Source organism: Mirounga leonina, unplaced genomic scaffold (assembly GCF_011800145.1).
Source record: "Mirounga leonina isolate KUSES-001 unplaced genomic scaffold, KU_Mleo_1.0 Mir_173, whole genome shotgun sequence".
Classification (NCBI taxonomy): Eukaryota; Metazoa; Chordata; class Mammalia; order Carnivora; family Phocidae; genus Mirounga; species Mirounga leonina.
In genome coordinates, this window is record NW_023270447.1 from 54,618,626 (window position 1) to 54,634,062 (window position 15,437).

General features: G+C 44.7%; 1 protein-coding gene across 2 annotated transcripts in view; it reads left to right on the forward strand.

Moving 5' to 3' along the window:
* The window catches only part of FAF1 (Fas associated factor 1), a 500,737-nt gene extending 492,972 nt beyond the window's left edge, over positions 1-7,765 (forward strand). Inside the window, exon 19 of one of the 2 annotated variants that reach the window (XM_035018596.1) lies at positions 5,651-7,765. In XM_035018596.1, coding sequence (XP_034874487.1) covers positions 5,651-5,734 — 84 coding nt within the window. In that variant the 3' untranslated portion in view covers positions 5,735-7,765. The remainder of the gene's footprint in view (positions 1-5,650) is intronic. The other variant, XM_035018597.1, reaches the window with a different exon arrangement.
* Positions 7,766-15,437: the final 7,672 nt, after the last annotated feature.

The window sequence follows — 15,437 nt, forward strand, 5'->3', positions numbered from 1 at the left end:
GTGGAGCATCTTTTCATATATTCATTTGCCATCTGAAGTAGCTCTTCTTTGATAAGGTATCTTTAAGGTCTTTGGCCCATTTTTTAATTGGATTGTTCATTTTCTTATTGTTGAGTTTTAAGAATTCTTTGTATATTTTGGATAATCATTCTTTATCAGATATGTCTTTTGCAAATATTTTTTTCCACTGTCTATAGCTTGTCTTCTCATTCTTTTGACAGTGTGTTTTGCAGAAGTTTTTAATTTTAATGAAGTCCAGCTTTATCAATTATTTCTTTTGTGGATTGTACTTTTGGTGTTATATCTAAAAAATCAAAGCCATTCTCACGGTCATCTAGGTTTTGTCCAATGTTATCTTCTAGGAATTTTATAGTTTTGTGTTTTACTTTTAAGTCTGTACTCCATTTTGAGTTATTTTTGGAAAGGGTGTAAGTTCTGGATCTAGATCCTTTTTTTTTGCATGTCAGTGTTCAGTTGTTCCAGCACCATTTGTTGAACCTAGCATTTTTTCCTAAATGTGAAAATATTAGATTCGAACTTAACTTTTATTCAATTTCAAAATAAAAGCATTACTTCAGCAAAATTAAGTAAAATAACAAGGACTGATAATAATATCTATGCTATATGACCATGAGTTAATGTTTGTATAAATATGTTACAAACTACAAAGTACTATGTATATATTGGGGCTACTGTTATTTTTAGTATCACTCAGCTCTTGCTCTCAGGTAGCCCCCAGCCTTGTAGTAGTAGTATATTATGCTTAGGTATTTTTTTTTAAGTGAGAGGCAGAATGGTGTGCTTTCTAGAAAGAACCCCGAAATGGAAGTCAGAAACTCTGGGGTAGAGTACTACATCTGCCTCTTAACTGTGTGACCTGGGCCAAGTCACTTGACCTCTGTGTGAAATGAAGGGGTTGGACTTTTGGCATTTAAGGAACTTTCTCACCCTAACATTCTGGGACTCTGTTTGGTATGACGTAGGACAAGATTCTGTCACACTGATTCACATTTTTCTCAGCAACAATATTAGACTTTTTTTAAAAAGGAACTGAAGCCCAAGGAAGTAATAGAAATAAGATGTATATGAAAGTTCCAACTGCTGAGACAATTGATCTTGGAAAGAATAGTTCTATTTGTCCCATTTTTGCTAACATAAACAAGTTTCACAAAACCAAATAGCTAAGGTATTAATTTAATAAGAAAATATATCATTCAGGTTCCCTAAGTATAATGAATAAACTGTCAAGGTGATTGACTTTCCTTTTCTAACATAGACAAAGTCAGGCCAGAACTCTTAACTGAGAATGCTCCTCCTCTCCCAAGGAGTCCCAAAGGGTAGGTTTCTCTGTTGATTTAGAGAGTCAATAATTCAGTAAAGTCCCAGGTAAATGGCAGAACACAAGCTAAGATTGGGTTTTTGTATTCGTATTTTATAAACATTTCAGGGTTGGTTTTTTTTTCCTGACCCTTGATCTTTTGCCATTCTTAAAGTGAAGATTTTATATCTTGGAAGCTTGGTTAGAAACAACCTCAGGGTCATCTCATCCAACTTTTTTCTCTGGGTGGAGCCTGCTCTTAGCCACACCCCTGGCTGAATATTCTAGCAGTTCAACATATGGATTCCAAAACTGGATTCACATCCTGGCTCTGTCTTGAATAGCTTTAAGACCTTGGGCAAGTTACTTAATGTGTTCCATGGGTCAGTTTTCTCATCTGTAAAATGGGAATAATAATTGTATCTACCTCAGGAGGTTATTATGCAAATTAAATTATTTTATAAAGTGCTTGGAATATGCCTGGTACAAAATAAATGCTAACTATATGTTAGCCGTTACTGTTATCTTCATGATCTTCTCAAATATGCCCTTATTTGAATGCTTCTAGGGGCAAGAGAGAATGCACTCACTGTCCCCACCCCACCCTCCTCCTCCATTGCCACAAGGCAGCCCACTGACATGTTAGCCAGAAGCATTCTGTTTAGCATGAGCTTTGGAGTCAAGTCAGACAGACTTGAGTGTGAAATCTTATTCTATCTACACCTTGATATGATAACCCATGGTATCTTCAGCTATAAAATGGCAGCAGTAATACCTACTTCATTTGGCTTTTTTGAGGACTAGTTAGAGTACTATATATATATGAAGTACTTAGCATGATTCCAGCTACATGGTAGGTACTCAATAAATGATAGTTGCTGCTATGATGATGGTTAGGAAGAACAAGAAGAAAACAGAATAGAAGGAGGAAGAAGGAAGTAGCACAGCCGCACACGAGCAGCTTCAAGAGTCCTTTCTGGCCAGCTGAATTCTGCGTTCCTGTGATCTCACCGGTCCCAGCCCTGCCCACTGGCGCTGCACGTAACATGTCTGATCTGCTTGGCAGTCCTTCAGCTACCCCTTTCCTTATAGCAGCAGCCACCACCACCACTTCTCAGTTCTCTCTTGAACGGGACCCAGAGCATGGCATGATGGTTCCATAGCATGGCCACCTGTCTTGCAGGGGAGAACCTCATCCCCCTAGGTTCCCCTACAGCCTTTTTGTCCATGCAGGCAAAAAAAGAATGGAAGCAGAGGTTGTCCTTGTTCATTCTGAAATTTCTGTCTAAAATGACCTCCGAAGAAGAAAACCATTGCTTCTGATCTGGGGTACCAGAAGGAACAGCCCCCAAACAGCCACGTTTGCTGTGAAGTAGCTCAGCATGGCCTCACTGAAACTATCCAAGGGGGTCTCTAGTTATTGAGGCATTAGCCTAGCAGGGCAGCAGGGCAGAAATAAGAAAGGCAGCCCGGTGCAGACCTGCGCTCCAGGAGGCTTCAGGAAAAGAGCTCCAGCTGTGAAGTGGGACCAGGACCCCTCTCCAAGGCAACATTCCAGCCAGTAATGGCTACCACTCACTGAGCATGTACTGGCTTGAGCACTGTACCAGAAGCTTTACCAACACTCCATTTAACCATCACACCAACCTATGAATGAGAAACTGATTATTCTCATCTTAGAGATGGAGAAACCTAGGCTCTGTGGTTATAGAACTTCAAGGTCTATAGGTAGTAAAGTGAGAACAGGGATTTGCATCTAAGTTTGCTTCAGTCTTTTTAACCATTATACTGTATAGACAGACCCCTACTAACCACGTGGCCTTAAACAAGTGGCAGCCACTTTGAGCCTCAATTTTGCCACCTCTACCTACCTTGCATGGTTGTTACAGGAATTAAATGAAATAACATGAAGTCCCTGGCATGTAATAGGTGTTCAAAAAACTTTAGTTTCCTCCTTTTCAAGTCCCAGCTGTCTCACCCAAAGTGACAGAGAAAATCACTTAACTTTCCTGGGACACAGTTTTCTGAACCTCTAACCCTGGATGTTGACAGCTTAGGCAGGGTGCAGTTTGGGCCCGAGGCTCCAGCCTCCAGCCTCCCTGCCTGTTTTGCTTCATAGCATTTCTGCTGGTGTGCATAGGCTCTGGCACTATTATGATTATGGTTTCTCCCAACAAACATCATATTTACAAACCACAAATAACAAAGCACAAGATGCCGGAAGAGCTCTGGCATGTTAATTAAGAACAATAGCGGAAGCAGCTGGGCAGAAAATACCAACGAGTCTGAAGCAGAGTCTCTGTTGACAAGAGACAGTGCAATATTGTACATTAATTGGGGATGTGGGTAAACATTTGCCGCAGCTTGCCCCCCAGTGCATTGGAAGACAGACAGCAGGCTGGGCCCTCCCCACCACCTTGCCTGCCCATCTGCCCAGAACCCAAGAGATACCAGTACAGCCACTTTGCTCTGGGTTCCGTGTAAGCAGAGAGGATTCTGGTGGTTGATGTGTCTCCTTAATGACCCCCCTGGGCCTACCAGGTTTCCATCTGGATACAGTCGAAGATGAAGATAGTGTTCCTCCTTCAGCTCTCCAGCCTGCTTGTGACACTAGGCTCCCAGGGCCCTCATCCCCCTTGAGTAGAAGACAGTGGAGCCATCTCATTAGGTGTGGCTTGAGTTGAGCAGAGGACAAGATTGCCAGCCTCAGGTGCTATATTCTCTGCGGACCACAGGCCCAGAGTCCCTGTATCTCACATAGCAGACTACCCAGCCTCCCATCACACACAGACCTGTCCATTTATCTGTGTGTCTGTCCATCCTTAGTTATTCACATACACGGTAGCCATCATTGAACACCTGCTCTGTGCTGGACACTGCTAATTGTATATTTTTTTCTCATTTAATCCTCACATCAGTCCTGCATGGTTGATATTAACTCCAAAGCCAGAAAGCTAATAGCCAAGACAGCTATGATTTAAACCGGAATCTTTTTTTTTTTTAAGATTTTATTTATTTATTTGAGAGGGACAGCAGGGGTGGGGGGGGAGAGAGAGAGAGAGAGCATGAGCAGGGGGAGGGGGCAGAGGCAGAGGGAGAAGCAGACTCCCTGCCGAGCAGGGAGCCTAATGCGGAGCTTGACCCCCGGACCATGACCTGGGCCGAAGGCAGACACCTAACCGATTGAGGCACCCAGGCACCCCTTAAACCGGAATCTTTCTGGTTCCAAAGCCCACTGTCACTTCCACTAAACTAGTATTTCTTTTTTTTTTTTTTTTAATTTATTTATTTGACAGAGAAAGACACAGCGAGAGAGGGAACACAAACGGGGAGTGGGAGAGGGAGAAGCAGACTCCCTGCCGAGCAGGGAGCCCGAATCGGGACTCGATCCTGGGACTCCAGGATCATGACCTGAGCCGAAGGCAGTCGCTTAACCAACTGAGCCACCCAGGCACCCTAAATTAGTATTTCTCAACTTTTTAAAATTCATACTCCCTGCTGATAAATAGGAAAACTGTTTCTTTCTCTCACTCTCAGATTCATAAATCCTCCATCCCTGCCCCTGGCCTAGGAGTCATAAATCTACTTTAGGATTCCTATATGACTAGCATTTCCCAACTGAGCCAAGATTTGGTCTAGCTTTACTCCCTATAGTTCATACTATTAAATAATGATTTTTTTTATTTCTAAAATAGAAAGTCTTATTATGGCATTGACTATTTTTTCAAACTAAATATCCTCCCCCTCCACCAACAAGGAGATTGTGATACGCCTTCCTAGGGAGACTTTCCCTCAGAGGAGGATATTCATCTTTGGGCATGGTAGAATAGGCATTGTCCAGTTTACTACAGGAAGGTTTAGCCAGAAAATCAGCCCCGAGGACTTAGCTCTTTTCCTACCAAGCAGAAAAGTGCGCCCATGCTGTCAGGAGTTAATGAAGCAGAGGTCCCCAGAATGCCAATCAGTTGTTTAGCCAGTACCCTTTCCTAAGGGGCTTCCGTTCTGTGGGTCAAGCTGTGCTGTGCAGGAGGCACGGATCTCCCACCTGCCCAGGAAGAGGTCCAGGCTCCTGAAGCTGTGCCTGCCTGTGGTCACATGCTAGTTCTTCCACTAATCTATGAGCCGTGACCTCTCTGAGCCCTGGTGTCCTTGGTTCTAAGATGGAAATCGCACCACATACGTCCCAGGTTTATTGTGAGCATCTAATAAGATGATAGATTCGGACATGCTGAGGCCACTGCGTAGCAGGCTGAGAGCCAGCGTGCACAGGGAGGACCCGAACGCCATGAGGAGATTGTTCCAATCTTTTAAATGTGTTTTCTTTCTTTTTAGGTAACCCAGCTGGACCCAAATAAATCACTATTGGAGGTAAAGTTGTTCCCTCAAGAAACCCTTTTCCTTGAAGCAAAAGAGTAAACATGGCCCAGCAGTGGAACCAGCCTTCCTTGACAAGCCAGAGGCCTGCATCAAGAGAAGGGCTCCTCGCCAACCCACCTACACGCTCGTCTCACTCAACTCAATGTCACACTTCTGCCTCTTGCAAGATTGCTGGAAAAAAGTAATAATAAACATAGCTACTTAAAATTTCCCATCCACGAGTATATGTTCCCAATCCTCATAGAAAATTACAACTCTGCAGCCCTCCCTTATCCCCTTCACCTCACCCTTATTCAATGACTAATGCACTGTTCAAGTGTGAGTGACCACGAAGTAGAATTTTTACCTCTCCAGTGCCCACCGTTTCCCCACACTGTCTAGGACAGTTCTGTCTGCCCTGGGACACCAGGATGCCATGTATTTGATACGTCTCATTGAGCCAGGGCTCATACACCTCTGCCTTTTTATTTTCACAACTGGATTTCTACTTTGTCACCTAATTTTAAAAGGCATGGGGAAAAAAGTCAAATGGGACTTCTCAGCATGGAGATTAAACGTTGTTGTAGGAAAAAAAGCATATCATTTTTGTTGGTACTTTCTGACTTATTTACTAAGATGTGAGGTTGTGTTTGAGGACTGCATTTGACATATATGCAAGATACTTATTTTAAACTGCAGCTGCCTTGGGTCTCCAGGTTCCATCTAGGAGGTATCTGCTCTTCCAGTGCAGCGTGGAAAACTGTTGAAGCGCATTATGTGAATGTTGAGATAGTGTGAAGAGGACCAGTACCAGGACTTTGGTATCTGGCCCAGATGCAAGAAGCTGCTGTTTGCATTTGGGCAGTTCGAACCTCATAGATACCAGCTCCCACAGAGCTGGTCCATCAGTGAACACAGTTCTCTCCTGCTTTTCTCTCCCTCTGCTCCACCATGTGTTGGGACCTTGTTACTTGGTATTTTAAGCACCTTGTCTGTCACCAAAATCTGATCAGTCACCCCATGGACTCTGAGCCCCGCTATAAAACCTTGCTCCACTATTTCATTCTTTTAACGTTTCAGTATTAGATATTAGATTTGCATTTCAAATGAAAGATCTCATGGCTGAAAATTCTGATATCATATATTTAAGAGAGCAAACTTGGGGGCTCAGCTCAGAAGACATGTGTTGCCTGAACCTACATATAATCATTTGGGAATGATTTAGTAAATACAGATTTTTGTTAATCTGTGGATTTGGGGTTTGAAGTTTAGTTCATGGAAGCACTATTGATGCCTTCACAGCCAATGATTTCTTTTTAGTCTTGGAATGTTTCTCCATATCTGTTTTTCTGTCACCTGTGGTCTCTATCCCAGGGTTTGGGATTCTGATTTTGACATTTTGTATTTGTCCAAAGTACAGTCTAAGTGCTGGGTTTTTCCCCTGGCCCAATTCAAGGGGTTCTCAGAAGACTCTAACCGAAGCCTAAGATATGGCTGGTCCTTTTCCCTCTGCCTGGAAGTGGATATTGGCCAGGAAAATTCCTCCTGTGTCTTTTCTCTGGTGCTCCGACCAGGACCTCCCTGAACACTCTCTCGTAAGAGATGTGTTCCTAAAAGATAGTGCTACATCTGCTTAGAGTCAGGCCTTCTCTGCTCCAGAGGTCTCCCAGGGAGGCTGGAAGGAAAAGAGACCCACTATGGGGGGAATTCAGCTCTACTCCTACCTTCCTTTTTTTTTTTTTTTTTTTTTTTGTCCACACCTACCTTCCTAACCTGGTGGACCCAAAGACAGTCATTTCCAATGCTACAGATGCACTAGGGCACCAATTCTTCTTTTTCCAGGTATACCTTAGCTGCCATGCAGAAGCTATAGCCCTTAACCCAGGCCATACTCAGGAACAGAGCAAGAGTGTGGGTGGGAGTTGGAGAGACAGGACTCTGAATTTACTTTCATGGTTAACCTGTTCCATCTGATTTGGGTTTGGTTTCATCATATTGTTCTGCCCTGTCAGCTTCACTTCTGTATTCTAGTGATAGAGACTTTACTCTGAAAGTGATTTCATAAAAGTTATTAAATGCTTCTTGAACGTGTATGAAGTTTACACACCCTTTTTCAACCCTGTCTTGAGAGATTCTTCTAGTTCAGTCTCATGAAATCCTATCCTATAGGCCCCCATTGCTGGGAAAGGCCTCAGCTAATTGTCACTGTTCACTCACATCATTCTGGTCTACTGAGCTCCAGAACCGGAGGCCAAAGCAGTTTTGGGCTTTTTCTTACAAGCACAACATTAAAGGGACTTGCATAAAGTTAGGTTCCAAGAAAAACATCAAGTAACTTGCTATCACAAGAGGAGAATTTCTGCTATCACAGAAATAGCAATGTCCTTTGGCAATTCTTCCTCCTGCCCTTAAACTTCTTTGGGCTTTACATCCCAGCTGCCAGATGCAGTGAGTCAATCAGAACATGGGCTCCGTGTTCTTCTGCCCAGCTGTTTACAGTGAAGTTCCAGGACTCCCTGTCATCCTCACTTCCATTCCAGCTCATTCCTCTGTGTTCCTTGGATTATCAGTTGTATGTTTGGAGCATTAGTTTGAAGATTTAAGGAAGTATTGACAATTTCCCACAGACCCTGAGAAGGTGTAGTTTGGAGAGGTTTCTGGTTGGAAATGTTGCCATGCTCTGGCACCACTAGCTTTACGGGACACACAGGTGTTCATCTCTGAATTAAGCATCCAAAGTCTGAATTGGATGAGAACATCTTTTATGGAATCTTTCTTTTTTTAATGTAGGAGAATAGGATTTAGGCTTTTATAAGTTTTATTTGGTGACATTAGAAACATAAGTTTGCATTTGCATTAAAATTGCTACTCCCAAAGCTACACATACTGACCTGGGTATGCTGGTCAAAGGGATGGGTTTTAAAGATGTTGCAGAGCTCTGACAGATTTCCGCAAAAGCACAGAAGTTCTTCATTTGGATAGGGGAGCGGGTCTTCATTGTCTCCATGAGCAGCATCACTGATGAACACACTTCCGCCATCCCTCCCAGCTCCCCATCCACCCAGTCCCGGGTCCCACAGATGGATGGGACGTGGAATCCTAAATTCAGTTCAGGAGTAATCACATACACGTCACACTTCACAATCTGTGTGACCCTTTCACCTGCATTATCTCATTTGATCTTTTTAAAAATTCTTGGAGGGAGATCTCTCTCTCTCTCCTTTCTTTCGCTCTCATTTCTCGTTCCCTCTCCTCTTTTTTTCTCTCTCTCTCTCATTTCTCTTCTCTCTCTCTCTCACTCACTCACACACACACACACACACACACAGACTTTAGTGTCTTCCAGTTTGAACCTTGGTTCTGCCACTTTATAGCTATGTGACCTTAAGGTGAGTAACCTCTCTGAACCTCAGCGGCCTGATAACATTCAGGTAGCATTTTGCAGTTTCCCACACCCTCTACACTCATCATCCCAGACCACTGCAGTGCGGGCTCAAAGGGCAGTGCTTGCCTAAGTCACACAGAATGTCAGGACAAGAGTCTGGACTCAAGCCCTAGGCTCTGATTTTCAGGTTCACGGCTCTTCTATAAAGAATCTCTAAATTTCATGTCCAAGAATGGGTCTTGGCATCCCCCACAATTGTGTATAAGAAGCTAAATGTAATTTTCTGGAAGGGAAAATCTGTATGCATCAGATTCTCAGTGGGCAATATTGATGCCAGAAAATTCAGAACCACCATTTACATCATGCAAACACCATCAGACTATTTGGGAAGTTGAATCTGCCCATTCTTTTCATCAAGCCACATTTTTATCTAAATGAAAGCTGCAACCCCCAAAGGGGGGGAGGGTGGAGATAACAACAGTTGGGCTTCCTTGCCTTGAACCTCCCTCTGCATTCAGTGCTTCTCTCTCATCTCAAATAATCTGCTTTGGAAGATGACCCCTAACTGCCATGGCTTTACAGCTCCTCCCTGCTGTATTTTGAAAGTGTGGTCTGAAAGGAAATACCAATAAAAGAGACTTGCTCTCCAGTCTTCATTCTGTTAACTCTTAGTTTGCACACTGTTAGTTGTGGTTCTCAGTTTTGAGAGGTGATGTGTGTGGCCAAGAGCATGGTCTCTGGAGCCACGTTGCCTGGGTCCAAGCCGCTCCTGCACTTACTAGTAGCGTGCCCTCAGGAAGTCACTTCACCTTCTTGTGCCTCCGCATTTGGGCTATAAAATGGAAATAATTACAGTACTTGGTTGATAAGGTTGTGAAGATTAAGTGAACTAACATTTAACAATTAGTTAACACGTAAAGCAGTTAGCTATCATCTGGTCTGCAAACTCACACAGGATTACAAAAGGAAAGGAGAGTGGGTGATGATAATGACAACTGGCAGTTTATGGGGGAGGACACAGGAAATGTGAACAGCAGATGCAAGAAGTCCAAGAATACTGCTCTGGGGCCCTCCAGGGAAGGTTAAAGAGCCTTGCACAAAGTGTCACTGTTACTGGTGTCCAGAGGCTAAGCCTGGGGCATCATGGGAAGGAGGGGAGAGGAGACCTAACTTGCTGAGCACTTAGGATGTGCCCAGTACTGTGCTCAGAGCATTACATACATTACCTCGTGTAACCCCACAACAACCCTGTCGAATGGGTGATCCTGACCCCATTTTGAAGCAACAGGCTCAAAGAGGTGAAGTGTGACTTGCCCGAGCTCCACAGCTAATAAAGAGCAGAACAGAGTTTGAGACCCAGACCTTTGACTCTAAAGCTCCTGCTGTTTATGTCAATGCAGTACCACCTTCAGGAAAAGTATGCCCTTTTACCAAAGCATTTCCAATAATCGTAATAATATTTTCTAACTGTTGGTGGATACAAAAATGGGTAAAGCCCCATTTCCATAGAGAATTCAGCTCTCCAAAATGACTCATTCCCCAAGGTGTCAGGGGCCAGGTTTTAAGCAATGCCTTTTATTTTTAAGCACATGCAACATTTTAAGAAGAATCCTGCAGCTTCTACCTCTTGGACATCTCCAAAGTCCATTCCTTGCTCCTTCACCCATTATCCCATGGGCATTTCTTCCGTCAGACCTTTGTTGTCTCTCACCTGGGTTATAAAATCACATCCTAATTGATTTCCCTTTCTCAGTCCTTCTCTTCGAGACCAGTCTCCACGAAGCTGCCAGAAAGAGCTTTCTAAAACCCCTGCCTCAATATGCCACACCCATGCCTTCATACCCTCAGAGGCTTACCATTGCCCTCCAAGTAAAATCCAAACTCAGCTTGCATTTAAAACTCCTGCCATCTGGCCCCTACCTCCCTTCCCATCTACCTCCAGCCATGCCCTCAACACACATCCAGAGTCACCTGCAATCTTCTGAAAGCATCAGCTTTGTATCACCTCTGGCCTTGGACACTATTCCCTTTGTCGCCACCAGACTCCTGCCACCTCTCCATCCTTCACTTTCAGTTTAGACTTCATTTCCTCCAAAATGGTTTCTCTGACCACTGCTACAGCCTCCCCACACCCTCCAAGTTAGGCGAGAATCTTCAGCCCTGTGCTGCCCTTTCTGTACATAGCGCTGGACCACTCTGAATCGTAACTCTAAACTCGTATGTTCTTCCTGCCCCCATCCCAGACTGTGAGCCCTCCAAAGGGTCTAAGTCACTTCTTATCCTCAAGGCCTAGCAAAATGACTAGTACATAGTAAGCACACAGGAAATTTTGACTTTGTTAACTGAGTTTCAACAAAGAAATGATGTCTGTGTGCAGGTGGTGACTTCATCTCTAACACCTTGCTCATCAGGGAACATTGTGAGAACAGAGACCAGGTCATAATCACCTGTTTATTTCAAGCCAGCCCAGGGTCAGCACGTAGCAGTCATGCACCCAGTGGTTACTGAAGCAGTTAGTTAATTGGAGCTGGAACAAAACCAACTGGAGCTGCTGAGAAGAGACAAAGGGTAAAGGAATTCCTGTTGAGTACCCTGGTAAGCCCTGCACAGTGTCGCCCCCTAGCCATTCTCAGAAGTATTCCGCCAGGTCGCTACTGCTAATATCCTCATATTACAGTTAGGGGAACTGAGGCTCAGAGAAATGATGTCACTGTCCAGAGACACACAGCTAGTAGAGAGGAGCTGAGAATCCACTCTGGATCTGAGCCCAAAGCTCACGCCTGCTCTGTTTCCCCTTATCCATGAGCCCCATCCCCAGCCCCGGCCCTGAGCTGCTTTAGTAGCTGTAACTTCTAAGCCACAGGTGAGAGTAGAATAAAAATCCCTACACACTTTCTAGGATACTGCACGCCCCTAGTTTTCTTCCACTCCTCTGAAAAATCCCCTTGTGTCTCCTCTGCAGAGTTTTCCTGCTCTGCTTGCCTGTGAAATATCAGCAGCCCTGAATTCCTTCCTCTGCCCTCTGCTCTTCTCAAACTGTCCTTAGATAGGAGGCAATTTGTGCTTCGAGACTCAGCTCAGATTTTGCCTAAGGTATAAAACCCACAAGGGTAAGGTCTGTGTCAATCTGATCTGTTGTTTTATCCTTCCACACAGACCTGGCACTGTATATAGTGCTTGATAAATATTGAACATTTATATCATGTTTATTGAATGCCAGGCACTAAGTACTTCACTCCTCACAACAACCCTGTGAAGTAGGAGCTATTAATATCCCCACTTCATTGGTGAGCAAACTGAGGCACAAGAGATTAGGTAATTTGCCCAAGGTCACACAGCTAGTAAACCAAGGAGCCAGGATTCAAACGCAGGTGTTTTGGCTCCAGAGTTCAGGCTATTACCACTTCACTCCACTACCTCTCCTCCAGAAAGCCTCATGGAATCCCCAGGGCCAGGTTAGGGGCCTCTTCTAATCCCTGTGTTTGCCCCTAGCTGAGCACTTATCCTATTATTGTGATTATTTGCTCAGAAGTCTCCCTCTGTGGATCGTGACAGGTCTGGCCCCTGGGCCTGGCACAGGGCACAGACAGTAAATGTTATATGAATGCATGAACTACAAAACTACCCTATGAGATGGAACATACTATCCTGCTTCATACATTGATAAACTGAGGCTTAGAGAGGTTCAATCATTTGCCCAAAGTCTCATAACAACTATATAACATATCCTGTCTGTCTCCAAAGCAAATCTTTTTTTTCCATCATGCATTTTCATTAGACCTGCATTTATTTCATTTCTTTTAAGATTTTATTTATTTATTTGAGAGAGAGTGCACGCACACATGCGCCAAAGAGGCAGAGCATGAGCAGGGGGGAGGGTCAGAAGGATGAGGGAGAAACAGACTCCCTGCTGAGCAGGGAGCCTGACTCAGGACCCATCCCAGGACTCTGGGATCGTGGCCTGAGCAGAAGGCAGACGCTCAACTGACTGAGCCACCCAGGCGCCCATTAGACCTGCATTTAGTTGAAGTTCTGTTTAAGTGCCCTTTGCCTTATGGAGATAGTGTCAGTTTTGACTCCATCTATTCATCATTTTAGGCTTTTTGTTAAATACTGGATTCTCAGCCTCTACCCTTGTCCCAGAATCTCCAGGCTGGGATGGGGCCACCAATTCCAGGACAATGTGGTCAACACTAGAGAAGTTCCAGGAGCCATGGGAACCCAGAGAAGGCCCCCAGTTTGGGCAGTTGGATAGACTTCTGGGAGAGATGAACACCACCTAGTGGCTGTGGCCAGAGTCCATTCTGTAATAAATGGCACTACCCAAGCCTGACAATCTGAGATCTGAGAGTTAGAAAATGTAGGCATCCTACAGGATCAAAATGAAGACTGCCTCTCTGGGCTGAGGTCCCCAGGCCCCTAGAAATGTTATCTGCCTTACTTGGGCACACATTGGTAACACTGGCATAGTATTTTTCTGAAGAGTTGACAACAAGGAGAGTCTTACTGAAACTTCTCTGTGTTTGGGGGAGTCTAGTGGAAACACAGGAAATCAGGTTTGGAGGCCAGGAATTTTGCTATATTTCCAGAGGAGAGTGCCAAGGTCCCAGCTGGATGGAGCATCCCACATATGTATCATCATTTTCCTACCTGGATCTGCATGGTCCTTTTCTCATTTCAGAGCATTTCCAAATATAGCAGGTCTACCTCTCCTCATTCTACAGATGGAGCAACTGAGACCCAGAGCAGTGAAATGACTTGAGCAAGGCTCCATTCTGGCATGCCTTCAACCACACCAAGCATCATTGAAGAACTAGCTTGTGCAGTATCACCTACATGCCTCAGGTTCTTGATATTAAAAAAAAAAAAAAAAAAAAAAAAACGGCGCATTTTATGAGTTTTTTACATGCTATGGGAGGTCATGGACACAAAAGGAAAGACTATGTTCTCTGGTATAAAAGTGGTACTGTGCCATGGGGGCAAAGAACCCAGCCCCTGCCTTTGCGGAGTCCCACAAGGAACCAGCAGGGCTATGGTGTACCCAAAATAGTGGAGGCCCTGAGAAGAGACAGGTGGGGTTGCTTCCAGAAGCTGGGGATGGGCTCTGGGCTGTGATGCTCCTTTCTTTTTCTTTTTTTTTTTTTTTTTTTAAGATTTTATTTATTTATTCATGAGAGACAGAGAGAGAGACAGAGGCAGAGGGAGAAGCAGGCTCCCTGCGGAGCAGGGAGCCCGATGCGGGACTCGATCCCAGGACCCTGGGATCATGACCTGAGCCGAAGGCAGACGCTTAACCGACTGAGCCACCCAGGCGTCCCGATGCTCCTTTCTTACTGGCACAATTTCACTTTATGCTTTATATCAAACATGTTCTGATTAATGGAGCCCCTGGAAAGGGTGGTGGGAGTGAACGAGGTGACCTAAGGAGGGAGATGGCCCCGAGTCCCTCTGGGACCTTGAGCACCCCAGGCCTGCCAGAAGGTCTCTGAACCACTACAATCCATCAGAATTCTGATTCTGGAGGGAGTTTTCAAATTATGGTTCAAGTGACCTCCTGTCATCAGCTCCCAGCCTCCCCAGTCATTTTTCTAAAGGAGGCAAAAGGATACTGAGAAGGGACCAGTTTTCCACTCTGGAGTAAGGCAAAGAGAAGAATTCATTCATTCAGCAACTGGCTAACAAATAACGATATCCAATATACCTTGAGTGTTTACTACACATCAGACACTGAGAAGGATTTTCTGTGAATTGTGTTATTGAATCCTCACAATGACCCCATGAAAGCATTCTTTTTACTTCCATCTTACATAGGAGGGAATGTGACAAATGCAGGACTCCACCCCAGGTCAGTTTTCATACTGACAGCCCTGCTCAGCCAGGCCCTGTGACCAAGGGTGCTAAGGATGCATGAAGGATGGTGGGAGACTCCTGACCAGCAGTGAAAGCACAGTCCTGACAGGCGAAGGGGGGTTGTACATGCTCAGAAGGGAGTGAAGTGGCTAGCCCCCAAGAAAAGAGGCTCCCAACACCAAAGGAAGGGCTGCCTTCATCTTCCTACACCTATCCCTAGGGGTCAGTTCCGAGAACTAGGGGTAAGGAATGTGGCCTCAACTCCACCTGCTAATCTCCAACCAGTCTCTTCTACAGATGCAAAGAACAGTTCTCATCCCTCTCCCACCTAGCTGTATGACCCTGGGAAAGTCACTTCCTCTCCATGCCTCAGTTCCTCTGATATGAATTGGGCATGAAGATGGGTGTGTGTGTGGCTTCAGAGAGGGCAAAATGCAGAGGCACTTAGAGAGCTTGCAGCATTGGCATCTGCCTACTGTGCCTCTGACAAGAAACAGTAGAGCATCCTGAGTGCTGGGTCCTAACTGG